Source organism: Corvus cornix, chromosome Z, assembly GCF_000738735.6.
Source record: "Corvus cornix cornix isolate S_Up_H32 chromosome Z, ASM73873v5, whole genome shotgun sequence".
Taxonomy (NCBI): Eukaryota; Metazoa; Chordata; class Aves; order Passeriformes; family Corvidae; genus Corvus; species Corvus cornix.
The window spans coordinates 66961780-66979545 of record NC_046357.1 but is presented as its reverse complement, the minus strand read 5'-3'; the positions used below and the strand labels follow the sequence as shown (position 1 = coordinate 66979545).

The window sequence follows — 17766 nt, the reverse complement described above, 5'->3', positions numbered from 1 at the left end:
CTCTCTCCATCCTGACGCTATCTGCTAAGCCTCACAGTTGGCCAGTTCTCACCTTTTTTTAAACTAGTCTCCCACTTCTCCTCTAATCTAGATAACACTTCATCTTTTGTTCTCATCTTAGCTGCATGCTTCACACAGTAGCTTTCTCTGTGGATGAGGAATTCACCCATTCCTTATCTTCCCCCTGCTCACTGTGAATAATTTCTGAGTTGGTTGAATTGAATTTTTCCTGCTATCTTTTTTGTTTCTGGGGATCAGCTGTAGTTAATTGTTTTGCATTTGCACCAGTCCCAGGCAAACCTGGTGCAGTGGGTTCTGACTTCCCCTGATAACAAATCCCCCATACCAGTTCCTCCTTGCTGATAGGAACAGCTGATATCCTAGCTGTGGTACGGCATGCGAGACTGTAAAACCAGCTGAGCTTACTGGCTTGTACCGTGATGCCCATCTAGTTTTTTAAAAAGATGCATCACATCAGTTGGAAAGCAATGCCCTAAGCTGCAGTTCGCCACATTCCTGTGCCTACTGTGATTTAGGTGGCAGTTCACTCCTACAGCCAAGAATGTGAACTTCAAATGGCAAAACCCCCACATTTAAAACACAGACTGTGCTGTGCAGCAGAAAGTACAATTCTTCCTGAAGTGTCCCTGCTGTGAGGGTGTGTGGTGCCTAGAAAGTTAGGAAGAGAGAACAAGGAAGGAGGGCAAGGAGTGAGACTTCCAAACTGCTGTGAGTAGCAAAATAGGCTTGATATTTCTCAAAAGAAATTTTTGAAAAGTTTGTATGTTTTCTATTTAAGACTGTGGATTTTAACAGTCAATCCATTGGGTATTTGTTTGTTTGTCTTTTCATATAAGTTAAATGGATCTGTAATTTTTCAATATTAATCTATATTCTACAATATAAATTTTCCATAATGCCCTGATTTCCAAATGCAAATAAACACATACCAGACAGTCGATGCAAACGGTAATAACAATGCTGGAGCACTACTAGCTGCACTTTTTCTCCAACATTTATAGACCCAAAATCTGACAACTCTGAAAGATGGGCAGGAGGCACCCGATTTCCAGAGATGCTGGACTTCTCTGACTTTCCACTAAATCAACAGGACGCTTAAGTTCACGTGATCTCCGAAAGTCAAGTCTGCCTCAAATTAGGTGTTGAACAATAGAAAAAGAAAAGCACTGTAAACCTCTCGACATTTAACTATAAATGCTTTTGCAGTAGAAAACAGCTTAAGTCACTCTGCATAAAAAGCTGCCAAATGACCAAAATCAATCGACCAAAAAAAGAGAAAAATTTCCTTCTAGATAGCATTCAGCCATAGCACTTTTCAATTAACCTCTTTCAAAACCCACCAACAAAACAAACAGTATCTTAATTTGCAAGCAGGAAGTTTTAATTTAGTAATATTCCTTTGAGCAAGATAGCCACGGTGTGCAATACAGGACTTTCAACTTCCTAGATACTGCATCAGCCCTTTTCACACACTTGCTAAAAAGTTCCCTGTTGCTCCATGAGGTTCTTGGTGAACAGACACTGTTATCTGAGTGACACTGTCACCCAACACAGACGGGTTCTCTTAGGGATATTGGCAGAGTGACGATGGCACTAAACCAGAGGTACAACTAAAGCTTTGCTTTCCTAACAGGATGTTATGATTGACATAGAAGAGAATTTATTATTAGAATGGCACGGGATTTCTACAAGCAGAGTCAGCCTAGTACAGTCTGTAAGTAGCATGGTAGGGAATTTATAATACAATTTAACTTCTAATTTCTAATCCCTTGGACCCTCTGCAGATCAGGTCAGATCCCAATCCATGGTTGTGGGGGCTGCCTGGGAAGGCATGGCAGGGCCTGGCAGCCAGGACCCACCCAGCCATCCCAGCCAGGTCAGCCCAGGGTATCAGACACCTCCCTGGGGACAACAAAGGCCAGCCTGGGACATGGGACCAGGGTGGAGCTGGCTTGGCCACTAGGTACTCTCACATCACATGACTTTGCACATGTATACCAAGGTACTAAGATGCGGATGGTATGCCCAGACCTAAATCTGTGCCTAGCCTATAGAAACCATGCCCAGGCAATATAAGGGCTAAGTATAAGTTATTTCCTTTTTTTTTTTTTTTTAATTAGGGAAGTGAAACTAAAAACCTACTTTATTTTCTATGAGGTAACTTAGAAAATGCATACTTCTGATGTTGCTGTAGGGCAGACAGGGGAATTAGCTATTCTAATTGCTGCCACTGCTTAGGTATTCGGACTGGAGACTTTGACGTAGGTGACGATCAAAAGCAACGCCTGGTGGTATCAAAGGAGAGATTATCCTGTATTTCAGTCGGCTTCAGATGAAGACCATCTCTGTTTATTGATCTTCACGGTAACAAAATTTAAAGTAACAGACATCTAATGTCAGTTCAAATGAATGTTATTTAAATAACATCATTGTGTACAGCCAACTGCATCTGCTGCTAACAGAGCCATGGGTTAGCTAGGAAATTGCTAGTTCAATTCTCATCAAAATCTTGTGTCTGAAGTCACTGTCTTACCTCCTTCACATTACTTTGTTTAGATCCACTTCACATCACAGACCTGTGATTTAAAGCTCCATCTAGAAATCTAAGTCTTGTGCCGCCTCTACCATGGAATTCTCAGCAAGTAGAGCTGTTTGAAAACTCTTAAGACAGTATATTCAAAAGAAAATAAGAAAATACTTTTTTTCCTTTTTTTGTGAGGCCAATTTTTCTGATTTTTCTCCTCCTGCTCCAAGAGTGATCTGCAAAACTGAGATGTTTTAGCTAGGATTGAAAATATTTTAGATAGAATATTAATTTCTAAATAGACTATTAGTGCCTCTTTTGAGAAGCTTCCTACTCATTCTTCACCTTCATAAATGCTCAACCGCCTTGTAAAACTGTCCTAAAAAGTGCAACCTTTTTGTGATGATGAATATAAATGAGAACAGGTTTGCCCCTTTTTCCAAAAATATCCTAAACCGCCCTCCTATTCAAACAGGTTGCTACTCCTGGATCTTACATACGGATCCACAATTCGGATACAGAAAGTAAGAAGTTCATTTTCCTTCATTAATTTCTTCTATATAGGTGTAAATAAAGATACTGAATATTTTCACTATCTGTTATTGAGTCTATCATTTGAAGGTGTATCTCTGTTAACAAAATACTACTTTGATCGAAAAAAGTGGGGGCACTTGTAAAGATAACTGGTCTTTTTGTAGACTGTGACCATGAGGTAACCTCAGTAACCTTTTTCTGCAGGCCGCTGATGACTGCGATAGTTAAATGTGTTCTGTGCTCCAGAAAATTTCTGCAACATAGGTATTATTTTAGTCAAAGCATTTCAGTGAAACAATTTTCTAACAGGAAATTACATTCTGGATCAATAAATCTCCCTGGGAAGCACATCAGTTCCACGCAGTTCCAGTTTCAGCAGAGACAAGCACATGAATCACAGGTATGAAATCCTTCTGCCTTCAGTCTGCCCCTCAGGCTCACAAGACATGGGATCCCTGCAGTTTTCATGCTGCCTTTGTAACATGTTCTAGACACAGGAAGATCTGTTAGCACAGGATCGTTGCACTCTCCCTCCTGGCCTCTGTCATTTGCTCACCCTGGAAACTGCAGGTTCTCAATTTAGGAGTGAGGAGCAGTGGAGACAACTGTGGGAAGAACTGGGGTATATTTGACCCTGTTGGGAATCATGCTCTTTCCAGCCTTCATTCTGGAGACATTGCCGAACTCTGTGCATGCCTTGAGCTGCACTAAGGCTTGCAGTTTTCCCCTGGAAGTTCAACAGCCCAAGCTCTGGACTGCTGCAAGTGAGGACCTGAGAGAGGTTGTTTTACAAGGACAGAACTGATCAAAAGGCTTTTTCCTTGATGTCTCAAAAAGAAATTAAAATGGCAGTGAATAAGGGAAGTGGAAAGACAGATAAATAAGAAATGATCTGTCAGATGATAGCAGAGGTTACAGAAATGGGGCAGAGGCAATCACCCACATCGAGCCCACATCAGCAGCCAAAGTTCTGGGGAGCTACCAGTGTATACAGTAGTGTGCAGTAAAGCAAGAGATGCCCATTTTCACTGCAGTTAATTTATTAAACCAGTATTGCTCCTTATAATTTGACATTAGTCTTACTTCCCTAAGTGTGTGTAAATACATAACTTATTTGATGGGATCACTAATAATCATAGCAGCCAACAGCTATCTGGTTACAAATTTACTATGATGCTTAAAAACCCCCCATACTGCAATACCTTTTACTTTTTGTAGTCAAGGAACTGAAAAGAGAAATAAATCTTGTGCTCTTTCATTAACTTGACCTTAAAGAATAGTATTAGCTCACCAGTAATCCTTGCATCATATTTCAGGAGCTAACAAGCCTTACAACACTTAAAATCTGTAAAATATCCCAAACAAACAAAACCCAAAAAGACAAACTATTTTGCAGTCAAATCTGACACTATCTAACACACTATGTAATAGATAATATTGTTTCATAAACTTCCTTTGCAGTTCTTTTTCTCTTAGAGCTGACATCTTTTGTGGAATATAGGAGTGTTTGCGAGAGAGGAAATATTCTGCAAATTAAAAAGTCAGCAAAACCTGCTACATAATAGAAGTGCCTCCAGGGAGGGTAAAATAAGGATGCCTAATTGTATTTAAACACGCAGATGTGTTTTTGCACAAAACTGTGCTGCCTCTTAATTCTTCTTATAAAAAAATACATGGGCATTTAGCTATATGTTAATAGAAGGAAATAATTCTTATTCCAGGAGTTATTTGTTTTGAGTAAACATTAGAAGGTATTTCTGAGGCCAATCACGAAAACTGAATTTTTAAAGACTTACAGCTTGTTAATTCTAATAAGAAAATCCACAGCCAGTCATTTTTATTAAGAGAATACGTTTAAAGAGTCTATATAAACCTCCATGTCTAAGAGCTTGGGCAAGCACAATTCTGTCTTTGCTCATGTTTTTTCATATGCTGAGTGCAGACTGCAGTTCAGTGTTTAGCAGGGCTGCAGCAGGCAATGCATGGGTGACTACATTCTCCCATTTTTTCACCCTCTGATAGCATCAGGGAGTCAAAAAAGCAAGAGAAGCAAGGCATGTATGAAGAATTTTGTTATGCAGGATGCACTCAGGCCTCACCCCACTCTTAGCCGTATAAATGGGAGCTAACCCAACAGACAGTTACCTCTGTGCCCTGCTGTATTTACAGGATTGCAAATTGAGAGCAGAACTGGGCTTGAGGAGTCATTTTTCAGGATCATGGGGGTTTCTTCTGTAGGAAGGCAAGATGATGCTGTTAAGAGGCAGAAACTGGTAACAGGTCTGGGTTCATAATTAAAGATTTCTGATGTGACTCTTTCAAATGAGCTATGAGCTCTCCTTTATTACTGTTGATACCAAAGATGGTAAGAGGAATCCTCATCTTAGTCAGCTGTTTCATTTTCCATAATGACTGTGATGTGCTCTGAGGTGACAGCACATCAGATGTGCTCTGTCAGTCACAGGAGCAGCTATGAGGAGCTAGCATTATGTACTTTGGTTGAAGATGCATTGGCAGATAGCTGAACTGAAAAACTGAAAAAAAACTTAAAATAACCTTATAATAGATCGATTGTTCAGCTCCAGTGCGACCTCTCAGTGCAGAATTACGCTGAAGCGAGCCTTGTACACAGCTTTGGTAGACGTCTCTTAAGAGCTATTTTTCAGCCAGCTCCATCAGACAGTGGGTGTTTATTTTCTATTTATTTAATTCTCCAGTTCACAACTGAGGAGTAGTTTGTTCTTCTTCCAAGTACTCTCCCTCTGACTTAATGATGTTTCTAAAGCAGCAGCCTTCAATACCGAGCCCTGTGTCATGCCCAAGAGGTTTGGGTTTCGTTTCTATCTCATGTCAAAGGGCAGCAGGAGAAGACGATCCAAAATCGAGGGCGAGTAGCACTGTACAGCGTGAGGAGGCTGAGGGCCGAGATGACCCTCGCCACACCGACGTTCAGTGCCATTCAATTAGATCACGTAATTTATGACCAGACAGGGTACCAGTGCCACTTTTTGGTCACGGCCACGCACAGGCCTCGGCACACGGGCGGGCTTCAACACCGAACGGGGCAAAGACCCGATTTCCTTCCGTTCGGGGCCCATTCCGGCTGTGGGTGACCCCACGCACGCCCGGCCCCGCCCTGCCGCCGGCGTCGCCCCCCGGGCCCGGGAGCAGCGCCCGCCGATCGGTGCCGGTGTCGCGGCGCTGTCGGGGCCGTGTGGCGGCGCTGTCGGGGCCATGTCGCGACACAGGCGGGTCGCGCGGCGGCAGCCCGGCGGGGCCGCGGGGGGCTCGGCTGCCGCCGCCGCGGTGCGCGCCCGGGCCGAGGCCCTCAGGGAGCTCGGCGTGGACGAGGAGGTGGAGATGGCGGTGCAGCTCGCCCTGGAGCGGTTCCGGAGCGGGGACGAGGCGGGTGCGCGGCGCGGCGCGGCCCGGGGCGGCCCTGCGGGTGTCGGGAGGGCGCTGGCAGCGGGTCAGGGAGGGGATCCTGCCCCTCTGCCCGGCCCTAGTGAGGCACAGCTGGGGTGCTGTGTCCAGCTCTGGGCTCCTCAGCACAGAGACAGGGAGCACTGGTCAGGGTCCAGCAAAGGCCACAGACGAGATGAGATGAGATGAGATGAGATGAGATGAGATGAGATGAGATGAGATGAGATGAGATGAGATGAGATGAGATGATGAGAGGTCTGGAGCATCTCTTCTGTGAGGAGAGATGTGGGACCTGGACCTGTTTAGCCTAGAGGAGACTGAGTATAAATACGTATAAATATACGTATTTATACGAATGCGTATAGATATCTCCAAGATGAGTCCCAGGAGTGTGGTGCCAGACTTTTTGGTGACAGAACAAGGAGCAGTGGCCATAAAGTAAAACCCAAGAAGTTGCACCTCAACATGAGGAAGACCTTTTATCCGTGAGGGTGGCAGAGAACTGGAACAGCTGCCCAGGGAGGACGTGGAGTCTCCCCCTCTGGAGACATCCCAAACCCACCTGGGCGTGCTCCCGTGTCACCTGCTCCAGGTGACTCTGCCTTGGCAGGGGGTTGCTCTGGGTGATCTCCAGAGGTCCCTTCCAATCCTAACAATTCTTTGATTCTGTAACACCAGGATAACATGTCAAGAATGCCTGTTGCATCGTTACTGTTTTTTTACTGTTATTTATCATTCTAGAGATGGAATTTCCTTCTAGTTTCACTAGTACTGAAAGAGCATTTGTTCACCGGCTCTGTCAGTCTCTTGGACTGGTGTCTAAAAGCAAAGGGTAAGTTGGGGTACAATTTTCATTTTTTGGGTGCAGATGAATGGAATTTCATGACTGATGATAGCGTGATTGATGTTTCCAACATAGCCAACTCTGCTGCAAGGAATAGTATTAGAGAAAAAAGTGTAAAAGTAGGCATAGAAATAAGTATCTTTGTTTGTTTGGAAAAACTTGTGGCATGCTTTTTGAGATGGCTTGCTTTTATACTTCATGGGTTTCACGTGTCCATAAAAGAGGCTTCTCACCATGATCTCTGCTTTTTTTAAAAGGTTTTGCATAGAACCTCATACCTTGACAGATAAAAGTTTAACCTAGAGTAGGTCACTTATTCCTACGATATGTTTTCTTTTCCCCCCGACAGAAAAGGAGCAAATCGATACCTGACTGTAAGGAAGAAGGATGTCTCAGAGCTGACACATGCAGTCATGGCTTGCGACTTGGCTCTCCGTACGAAACACGCCGTTCGGAGCCTCATTCAGAGCTTTCCCGTCACAAACAAGGAACGCACGGAACTCTTGCCAAGGACAGAGCGAGGAAGTGCCCGTGCTGTTGAATCTGGTACGTTCAGCGTGTCTTCGGATTTGGACTTGTCCGTCAACACCACTCGAAACAACAACGTACGACCCGAGTACAAAACAAGCCCCTTTCTGTTCTGTCCCCTTGCCTGCCCTACCATACACCTTTAAACAAACACATGAGTTTTCTTTACTTTCAAGGTCTTTTATAACTGGTGTTGTGAGGAACTTGGGCAGTCGTATCACGCACATTGCGATGTCTACCTTGTGCTGAGTTAATTTAGGATCTTTGAGCCAGTTCCAGCCAAATCTTTTCGGAAGCACATTTGTGAAATGTGGCTTCATACAAGTTCCATGAGGTGGGATTGAAGAGTCAGGTCTTACCGTGATGCCGTGTGAGAACACCCTTACGAAAGAATGAGGTTGGCTGTGCTGCTTACAGAAATTCACGTACTTGACAAAGCAAGAAGTTTAGTTTTTGTTTCTTGATCTCTACAAAATAGACGTGATCCTTAAGACACTACTGTCCAGACTTCTTGATTTCTAGGATATGAAGGAGTTCACTGAAGACAAACATCTGATAAAATGTTGGGGTTTTTCTGAAAGCAACGCTTTTATCTAGATTACTGCTTTAACAGCTGTGAGTGGAAGAGCTATACTGTGTTTCTGTGTGCAGAGGTGGCTGTAGTGAAGAGAAAACACTTGTACCAATATGCCTTGTTTAATTAAATATTTCTGATAATGTGGTGTCTGTTCTTAAAGCGCTTCCTTTGCTGCTTTTTTCAGTTGTTTCAGTTGTTTAATAGGATTGTTTAATGAACAGAGGGCAGCTATAATAAAAGTACTGAAACACAATGTCTTAGAAATGTAAGGGGTAAGCTAATGAAGAGTCTAACCTTTATCTTTCTCTGCTTTTCAAGCATGTATTTTTAGTTCTCCTAATCTTTTAGTCTGTGTTTGTCTTGGTACAACAGAGCTTGTAATTTAGCATGTGAATCTGTTAATCACGTTAAATATGTATCATTGAGTTTGCAGCAAGCTTTTCATTCTTCTGGAAAATAATGATCAAGGAATTACAGAGTAGCATTTACAGTGCTGGGTTTGAAGCAGCTCCCTCAGAAGATGTGCACGTTTTTTGGCTACTTACGCACTGCTTTCTAACACACCACGCTGCTGTGTGCGTCCAGGACCCCCGATACGGCGCGCTTGGATTAATACGATTTGGGGCAAATGCATGGAGTAGCTTAAAGGTTGAACTCTGTGAGCGTGTATTTCTAGGGAAACTGCAGATGTGAAACGTGCACGCAGATACGAAGGCCACCAAAATACACCAGGCTGGTTTTCTCCGGTTTTGTTTCTCTTTCTCCTTTTGCTCTTTGTGGGCTTTTTTGGCATGGAGCAATGCTCTGGGAGAGTCTGGTTGTGTTTGAAATACCTATGAAAGCAATAACTATTCTGAAAAATGCCTATTTCAAGCACCATAACAGGACGTGTTGCTATGAGTCTGACTTCTAAATGTGTGCCGGGTTTGTCACTTTACCCACAGGGGTGCAGAAAAAGTCAGGCAGGTTAATTGTTAAGTATAATTTTTGAGCAGTGTTTTAGTGACCTTCCTCTGTGTCTGTGTAAGTAAATTCTTAATTTCTCTTCACAGAAAACAAAGAATTGAACAAGACAAGCGGTCGACTTAATGACGGTATCCCCCAGGTCCCAGTGAAAAGAGGGGAATCAGAGTTCGATTCCTTCAGGCAATCACTACCAGTTCTTGAAAAACAGGAAGAAATTGTCCAAACAATAAAGGACAATAAAATTGTTTTGATTATAGGAGAGACGGGATCGGGAAAAACTACTCAAGTATGTTTCCTCAATGAAATGAAAAAGATAACAGTATTTATACTAAACTAATGCCAATTTTGTAATATTTGTGGTAAGGGATATTTCTATGCTATTTTAAGGCTTTTGTTTTCCTGTGTGATTGAAAATCTTGTGTTCCAGTTCACTTTCTAGCTTTTGAAATACTAAGCCAGCAGATAGGTGCTAAAGGCATGAATGGTTCCTCACAGTTTTCTGATAGATATAATTTTTTCATTAAAATATTACAAAATATTGAAGGGAAAGTAGCTGTGATGTTTGTATAACCCTTTTTCTTCTAAGGCTAGTTCTGTTCTTAGTACGCAGAGTAATATATTTTTTGTGTTAAAATGAGAGATTATCTGCAGGGCTTTTTTTCCTATAGATCTCTCTGAAGCAGGAGAGAGACACTTCAACTTTTTCTAAAAAAAAACCCTAAACAGGTTATACTTTGAAATTTATTTTATGCCCATTCAGGTATATTTGCAGTGATAATCCTATTGAAAAGTCTGTTGCAACGTGTAATACTGAGATGCAGTTAAATTGTTTCCCTGTGCTGAGAAAGCTGTGACTTTCTCAAAAAGTTAATTCGAACCACTTCTTTCCAGATCCCTCAGTTTATCCTTGATGACTGCTACAAGAATGGAGCTCCCTGTCGTGTGTTTTGCACTCAGCCGAGACGTTTAGCAGCTGTTGCTGTGGCTGAAAGGGTGGCAGCAGAAAGGAGAGAGAAGATTGGCCAGACAATTGGTTACCAGCTGCGGTTGGAAAGCAGGTACTAATGGTGCTTCTAAGTGTCAGTTGATCTCGTGCTGGTATCGTGAATCTTGTGTACCTTTAAACTGCAGTATATTTGGGATGCAGCCCCATAAATCATAGGTGGGGTATGTTATTGCAGGGAAGGAAGACTTGGGAGTGAAAAGGACAGCTTTCTTCCTGTATTTTGCCGTTTCATGTAGTAGCTTGTCATACTGAACTGAATTTCAAGTGCTTTCTATTGGTTTCTTCTAGGGAGTGTGTGCATGTAAATCCTTGTCTGATTTTCAGATCAAGTCTACACTTTCCTCTCTTCTTTTTTTTTCCCCTCTCTACTTTTGACGTGTGTGGATCCCAAAGTTCTGCAAGCTTTGAAGGTAGGTAGGAAGACCAGCATGCTGTAACAAACGTATACAGTGTGAGTTGGTATGGGTCATAAAAGGGAGAACAACAAAATTGGAAAGTGACTGATGAAGCTGAGCATTATTTACCAGTCCAGTTTGGGTTAAGTTTACTGTGCTTCAGCTTTCAAAACATGAAGTGACGTCAAAGTAGAGCTTTCAGTCACTTGATGAATTTGTCTGTGGAGCAGAGTGTGAACGGGTTTTTACATCTTTGCACTGTGTAGCCAGTGACATTTCAGGGAAGGGGCGACGGCTGGGATATGAGTGACCAGAAGGTGGCAAAAGGTTGTGTTGCTTGAATGAACGAAGATAACACACGGCTGAGGAAAACGAATGTGCTTGAACAACAAAGCCAAGACAAGAATTGGAATGTGCATGGGAAAGCTCACGAGGCTATTAAGGGATTAGAAGAGCTGGTGAAGATGTATCACAAATAAGCTGAATGATTAATGTCTGGAATACTGGATACTGTGCTGGCAGAAGAAGAGCAAAGTCAGATGAAAATGGAAGAAAATCCATCTTGAGAAGAATCAATGCATTTACTCCGGAGAAACACTAAAAGGGAGAGATGGCAATATTTCCAGCTGTGCACAGAAAAGATCTGGAGTGGAGGTGTTTAGGGGTGCTTATAGTAAGAAAGAAGTCTAATTTTTAAAGTTTTCTTAATGGTCTTCCAGAAAGAGCTGTGGAGGACAGTAAGAAGCTTTTTGGTTCTTCGTAATGGCGCATTCTAAGTGGTTCACGTCGACTAAGCTGATTCTAAACCCCTCCTTAGACCCCCTTTCGTGGTCAGCAGTTCTGCCTTTTTCCCTGGCCTTCTAACCACAGATGTCCATTGTTTTGCTGCCAAAACCTAACCTTGCTGGCTCTGCAAATAAACCCATAGTTCAGCAGTAAGACTCAATGGTGGTTCAGTTACTGAGCAAGATACATGTAATATTCTGTAACTTCAGTTGTTACACAGGATGTGTTGTGCATTGTCTTATGAGACCTTGCTCAGCTAGCTGCAAGGGTCTATGTGCCCGTTCTCACGTAGCCAGCTTCTCAGATCAGTAAGCTGCAAAGAATCTGTATATCCTGAATCTATATGTCCCTTTTCACGTAACCAATCTCTCACACAGCTCCTCAGCAGGGAGTGGTGGGAGAAGGGTCTCTGGTTCTTTTTTTCTTTTTTCTTTTTTTTTTACCTTTGGAAAATATTATGTTTTTTTGACTGGTGGCCTTCATCTCAAAACTGGGAATAACTACTTGTCTCGTGGAGAGCTGATTGATTTCAGTGAATAAGCACTACTGACAGCTCAGACACATGCTGTGAAGAACTGAAGTTCTTCATAGATCTAGTAGGCCAATAAGGGGGTTATTATGTTTGTCTCAATAATGTTTTCAGCCTTGAAGTACTACCATGCCATTAAAACACCTTTCTTGGAACAGGGAGTCAATGGAACCAAGAGTGCTCTACTTTGTCCATCCTATCCTGAACATTATTGTCACAGCAAAACTAATACTTTCTGCCTCTTCTTTCAATGTTTTTTGGCTTCTGCGAAGGGAGAGCATTAATGGGGGGCATTAAAATTTGTAGGAAATGTAGAAGACATAGATCTCTCCATGCTAGATATCATGTGTAACATCTAACTCCATCATTACCACAAAAAAGAAGAGGAATAAAGAGAAGATATGTGCATTCCTGCTGGGTGTTAAGAACAAAAGGAAACGGCCCAAAATGCACACAATACTCCAGGTGAGGCCACCGCAGCGCAGAGCAGAGAGGGACAATCCCCTTCCTGGCCTGGCTGCCAATGCTGGCCTGATGCCCCCAGCACAGGGATGTCCCTCCTGGCTGCCAGGGTCCTGCTGACTCAGACCCAACTTTTCCAACCAGGAACCATCTGGTCCCTTTTTGCCAACACTACTGTTGTTTTAACTTGAATCAAAGGAATAATGTTAAGGTGGTGGAGCTATCTCTACAGCTTAGTTCACTTCTCTCTTGCTTGATTAATAGTATAGTCGTTTGTTTGGAGGCATTAGTTGGCTTTAGCTGCCTAAAGGGAGTTCAACATACCAAGGACCTTGAATGCTTTGGGTTGAGGTAAGTGATGTCCTCTCCTTCAGCATCAGAGACAGGTTTCCCTCCACAGGTTTCTGAGTGGAGAGTCAAAGAGCTGCAGCTAAAATCTGGCAGGGATTGCTGGGCATTTCATCAGAAAACAGGAGTGATTTACCCACTGGTCAGAGGCTGTTCCTTTGGTCAGCAAGAGGAAAAAGATAAGCCATCTGCTGGCTCTTGTGCTTTCTTACTTCCCACTTCCTCTTACAAGAGAGTAAATTGGAGCACTGGGCAGTAACCACCACGATCCACCCCCAAATACAGAGTGTTGCTTTGTTCAGAACTCCTAAAAAGTCATGGCTTATTTAGGTGCCTCCAAACTGCTTGCTTCTTTCAGGGGCTGTAGCATGTTTTGGCTGGCATTAGAGCATCACCTGTGCTTGCTTTGCCCTCATGCTGCAAAGGCAAGGGGAAGAGCCCAGCAAGGTGTCTGTCAGCTCTGTTTCAGATATTTCATGTGACTAAATTTATTTGGGTTTAGGTGGGAAAAGGAAGGAAGATGGAGAATGAGAAAGACTGGCTTCCTAAGCACTTAACTTTACTCCTATGCACACCATCTAGCAATGATTTCTCTAAAAGTCTTTTTTTTTGTTGTTAAAAATTAAAGCAAAAATATACAACGTGGTATGTGAACATGCTCTGCGAAAAGTGTTGAGGCACACACAGCTCCAGCCAGAGCAGGGCAGAAGTTTATTTCTGCAATTCTCATCACACAGGAAAAACAAAGAGGGACAATCTCTTAAATAACAAAATAAACAAATCCTTCCAGCCAGAAATCATCACAGTCAATGAGGGTCTTCAAATCCATGACAACCTTCAGCTTAATTCACTGTAAAAGAGTTTCTGAAATGCAAACTAGAGTTCACTTTAATGTGTATCTTCCACAGTGCTTGTCTTCCTGTTTGCCCACAGGATTTCTGCTGGAGAAGGTTTGGGGTTTTTTCAGCAGAGCTAATGCTGACAGGAAGCTTTCTACAGAGAAGTAGGTGGACCATGAAGTGCTTCTTAGGATGGAATGTATTTGATTACAATTAGCTGGGTATTTTCTCTGTACAGCCGAACCTGTGCTGGTTGCTCTCTGTCTCCAGCCATCTCCATGCATGGACTATCCACAGTAGGGAAGAAAAAACCTGCAGAACACAGCAGAGAAGGACAGAAACTTCCATATTCCTTCAGACATGTGCATACCCACTGTAAAATGTAAAAAAACCCAAACTAAAGAGCACAGCAAAAAGACAACAGAAGCAAGCAAGAATCAGAACAGACCTCAGCCATGAGTCTTGGTCATCCACTTTATGAGATACCAAGATCATACACATAACCTAAATATGTTGTGAAAATCCCAGCAATTGGCGCCAGCAGCCATATCAAAGACCATACTCACATTTTCAAGGGCATTAGCAGAATTTTGCTGCAGAGAATTGCCAGGTGGGAATATAATTCATTTTCATCCTATCTACAGCAGATTTGTTAATGGTAAAGAAACATTTAGTTCCCTGACTCTGATACAAGTAATGAAGTTTTTATTCCGGCACCTTGTGTTTCCCCCTCTATGGCAAGCCATTTAAGATGTGAAATTTCTTTCAAGGGGGTGACAAGCTAGAGGAGTTCCAGCCAGATGACAAGCAAGATGGATGAAGAGCAAGAAGATTGTGATGGATGCTGTTAAGGAATATTGGACATGGGACTGAAGCTGTCTGCTTATCACTAGTTACTAAATCGGCTGAATCCTTAGGCTCGAGGCTGTGAACTGTCATGCAGATATGTTGAACTTTTGAGCTTTTATCTACTTCCCTGAAAGAGGGACCCAAGAGATGGCTGGAGCTGGAAGATAAGGAAGTTCCAGCTATCAGCAGAAAACACAGCCTCAGAGCTAAAATACGATAACAAAATAGACCACCCAGAGACAACGAAGAGACCTGATGAGCAACAGGAAGACCCCAGACCCTGATATTATTGGTCTGAGCTGCCACATAAGTGTTTGGAAACTCAGACTGTTTAATTGGCCAGGAACTTCTTTTTTCAGGGTCCCTCCCCAAAGGTACCCAGCTTGAGCTGTTTCTGCTGCTGTGCAACTTTCTTGGACTAAAAGCCTGAGATGCTGCTATGGGATACCTCGGGAGGAGAAGTTTCTTTAAAAGATGTAAAAATATCTTACTAAGAGCAAGAATATCCAAGGGGGGGGGGGTGGGGGGGGGGTGGGGGGTGGGCTCAAAGTAGCATAAAATCACAAGGCAGAGTAGTTTCTATGTCAAACTACCTGTTACTCCTCCTTCCCTCTAAAGTGTGTGCAGCAGCCCATAAAGGTCTAAGCAGTGACCAGGACTTTTCTCCATCACTCCCTGACAAGCAAACACAAAACACAAAAGCCAGGAACCCAGCAAGAGTTGTGAGATGACCAAAACATCAGAACTGGGATCAAAGAATACCAAATAACCTGGACAAGGGACACACAGAATCATGCCTCTCACCTTCTGAGAAGAAGAAAGTGACAAATCTTTGTTATGCATACCCAGAGAAACAGGATACACTGCAAAATTACAGATACAGCTGCAACCTTCATCGTTCTGCTTCAAAAGCAAAATTTCTCATTTTTTAAAGGCCATTTATGTGTACTTGTAATGCAAGTTATTAAATCTAGAATTATGTTTAACTCCCACTTGGGAAATTAGGAAAATTCTAATCTGTGTTAACAGGTCACCTGCACCTATTACCTTAGGACTCAGAAAACCCATTTCATGTGTTTTTTTCTGAAATCAGTTTGGGTCTGGGTTAATATACAGACTCAGCTTAGAATTGAGACTATGTCAGCCGACTGGCAGACACTGACCTTGTCTGATCTCTTACAGCCTAAAGCTTCTACATGCAAATTTAAAAGACATTTTTCTTCGGTTTAGCAAGATCTGGCATCTGAATTATGCACATCCACACCACCTTTATGAAGAAGTTCACAGGGAATTTGGTTGAAAGGAAAATGAAAGTTAGTAAGATACTTCCCATCCTCTTTTGGGGAGTAATTTTTTTGCAAGCAGGGTTTTATTCTGAAAGAAAAAGAATATGTTCCTGGAAAAACTAAAGTAAAATAAAAATGCTTCTGTCTATCATGGGAGCCCATCAGAACACCAGATGGGCATTAATGCACATTCTACCATCTCTCAGGATTTGGGGATGGACCATTAAAAAGCTATTGATGGCTCATAGAAAATGTGGAAACAATCCTATTTAGAAATCATTCAACTTATGCATTATACATGCTCTGAATTTCTTTCCCCTTGCACTTTATTACTAAGGACATATGAATGAAAGTTCTTAAACACCTCATCTGTTCTTCTTCTGCTCCTTTCCATCCTTGAGCCTCTTTTCAAAGATGGAGTTACTGGCCGTAGTAGAAAAGAATGTTGTAGAAAAGACAATTTAATTTCTTATGGGAAAAGGGAGCATAAGAGTGTCAAAAGAATGAACAGATTCTGTAATAAAGAGATGCAGAAAACATATTTTTCTTATATTGGAAAGACATATAACAGTGACATTCAAAACTCAGCCAGAGCCCCTGCTGAGAAAAGCACTTAACCACATGCTCAACTTCCAAGTGGCTGCTTATGTCCATCAAATTCAGCAGGGTGTGGGTGTCTGTCTGCAGCTCCTCAGCTGGTTAAATCACTGCTCAACAGGGGAAACCACTCACCCAGGGCCTAAAAGAATTATTCTTAAGACATGCACTGACTTCAGTCACTAGTACTCTACTTCAGTTCTCAGTGGGGGTATTGTTCTAAAAACTTACTACGTAACGTTACCCTTAGGGTATTTTTTAATAAATCAACCAGAAGTCCTTTACAAACTCATTTTCTGAATTACAGACCAATATTACCCAGCTGCCCAAGACTGAAATGTGTTATAGGAGGCAAAAAAACAGTTCCCACAAGGATTTGCTGCCCCTATATGCTAGCTCAAGTAAGAATGATATTTTGGAAAGGGATGTCCAAAAAATGCACCAAGTCACTTGTGTCTCCTGGAAAAGAACCATCAATAATTCTTACCCTTCAATATTCTCAAAACATTTTTCATTAACTTCTGTCACCTAATCAGGGCAATTGGAAGTTTTGTTTTACTTCAAGGCAGCCTTTTGTGCAGCAGGTGTCTTTCTTTTATGATACAGCACATCTCTGTCCTCAAAGATCCAAACGTAGCAGATTAATCCTGACCCCCCTCCATCAATTACTATGGTCATTATTTCTACAGAAATTATCCAATGGTGAAATAGCTTGTTCAACACTTCTTCCGTGGGATGAAACCTCTAAACTCATGTCTGCCTGAAATTGTTCTTAAAGTAAAATTCCTAAGGGATCTGCATCTAAAGTTCATAAAGCTTGTCTCCAAGCTATAGGACCTCATTTTCACAGTCTTTCTCACAGAACCTCACAGAATATTCAGATGAGATTTTGAAATTACTGTCTTGCATTACTTATTTAGATGCCATTCCTGCATAAACATTTAACTAGTTTATTTCACTATCATCTGCCATCACTACCATCATGATGCTGAAAGATGTATCTCAATGCAAATTCTGTAACAGTGAAGAACTAATTCTGTTACCATAAAAGCCCATTAAAAAATCAGCCAACTGAACTGTGTTGCTCCTAATAGCTATTTAAATGGGAAATCTAATTTTGGTTTAGATTAAACACTGTATTTCAAAAGAAAAACTTCATCTAAATATAATTGGATGAAATGGCTTTGAACCAGTGCCAAAGTCTACTAGTTGAATGCAGCTCATTATGGCTTTGCTCTTCGGTTGGAATAAC

At 42.1% G+C, this 17766-nt stretch overlaps 1 protein-coding gene across 10 annotated transcripts in view; it reads left to right on the top strand.

Moving 5' to 3' along the window:
• Positions 1 to 905: 905 nt before the first annotated feature.
• Positions 906 to 17766, top strand: part of LOC120411478 (3'-5' RNA helicase YTHDC2-like) — a 42965-nt gene continuing 26104 nt past the window's right edge. The window contains exons 1-7 of one of the 10 annotated variants that reach the window (XM_039566685.1): positions 5730 to 6488; positions 7244 to 7334; positions 7696 to 7892; positions 9504 to 9703; positions 10309 to 10475; positions 10817 to 10833; positions 15250 to 17590. In XM_039566685.1, coding sequence (XP_039422619.1) covers positions 6059 to 6488; positions 7244 to 7334; positions 7696 to 7892; positions 9504 to 9703; positions 10309 to 10475; positions 10817 to 10833; positions 15250 to 15362 — 1215 coding nt within the window. In that variant the 5' untranslated portion in view covers positions 5730 to 6058 and the 3' untranslated portion in view covers positions 15363 to 17590. Of the gene's footprint in view, positions 3480 to 5729; positions 6489 to 7243; positions 7335 to 7695; positions 7893 to 9503; positions 9704 to 10308; positions 10476 to 10816; positions 10834 to 11084; positions 11566 to 13851; positions 14074 to 14552; positions 15085 to 15249; positions 17591 to 17766 lie in introns of those variants that run through there. The other 9 variants (XM_039566691.1, XM_039566688.1, XM_039566686.1 and 6 more) reach the window with 9 other exon arrangements.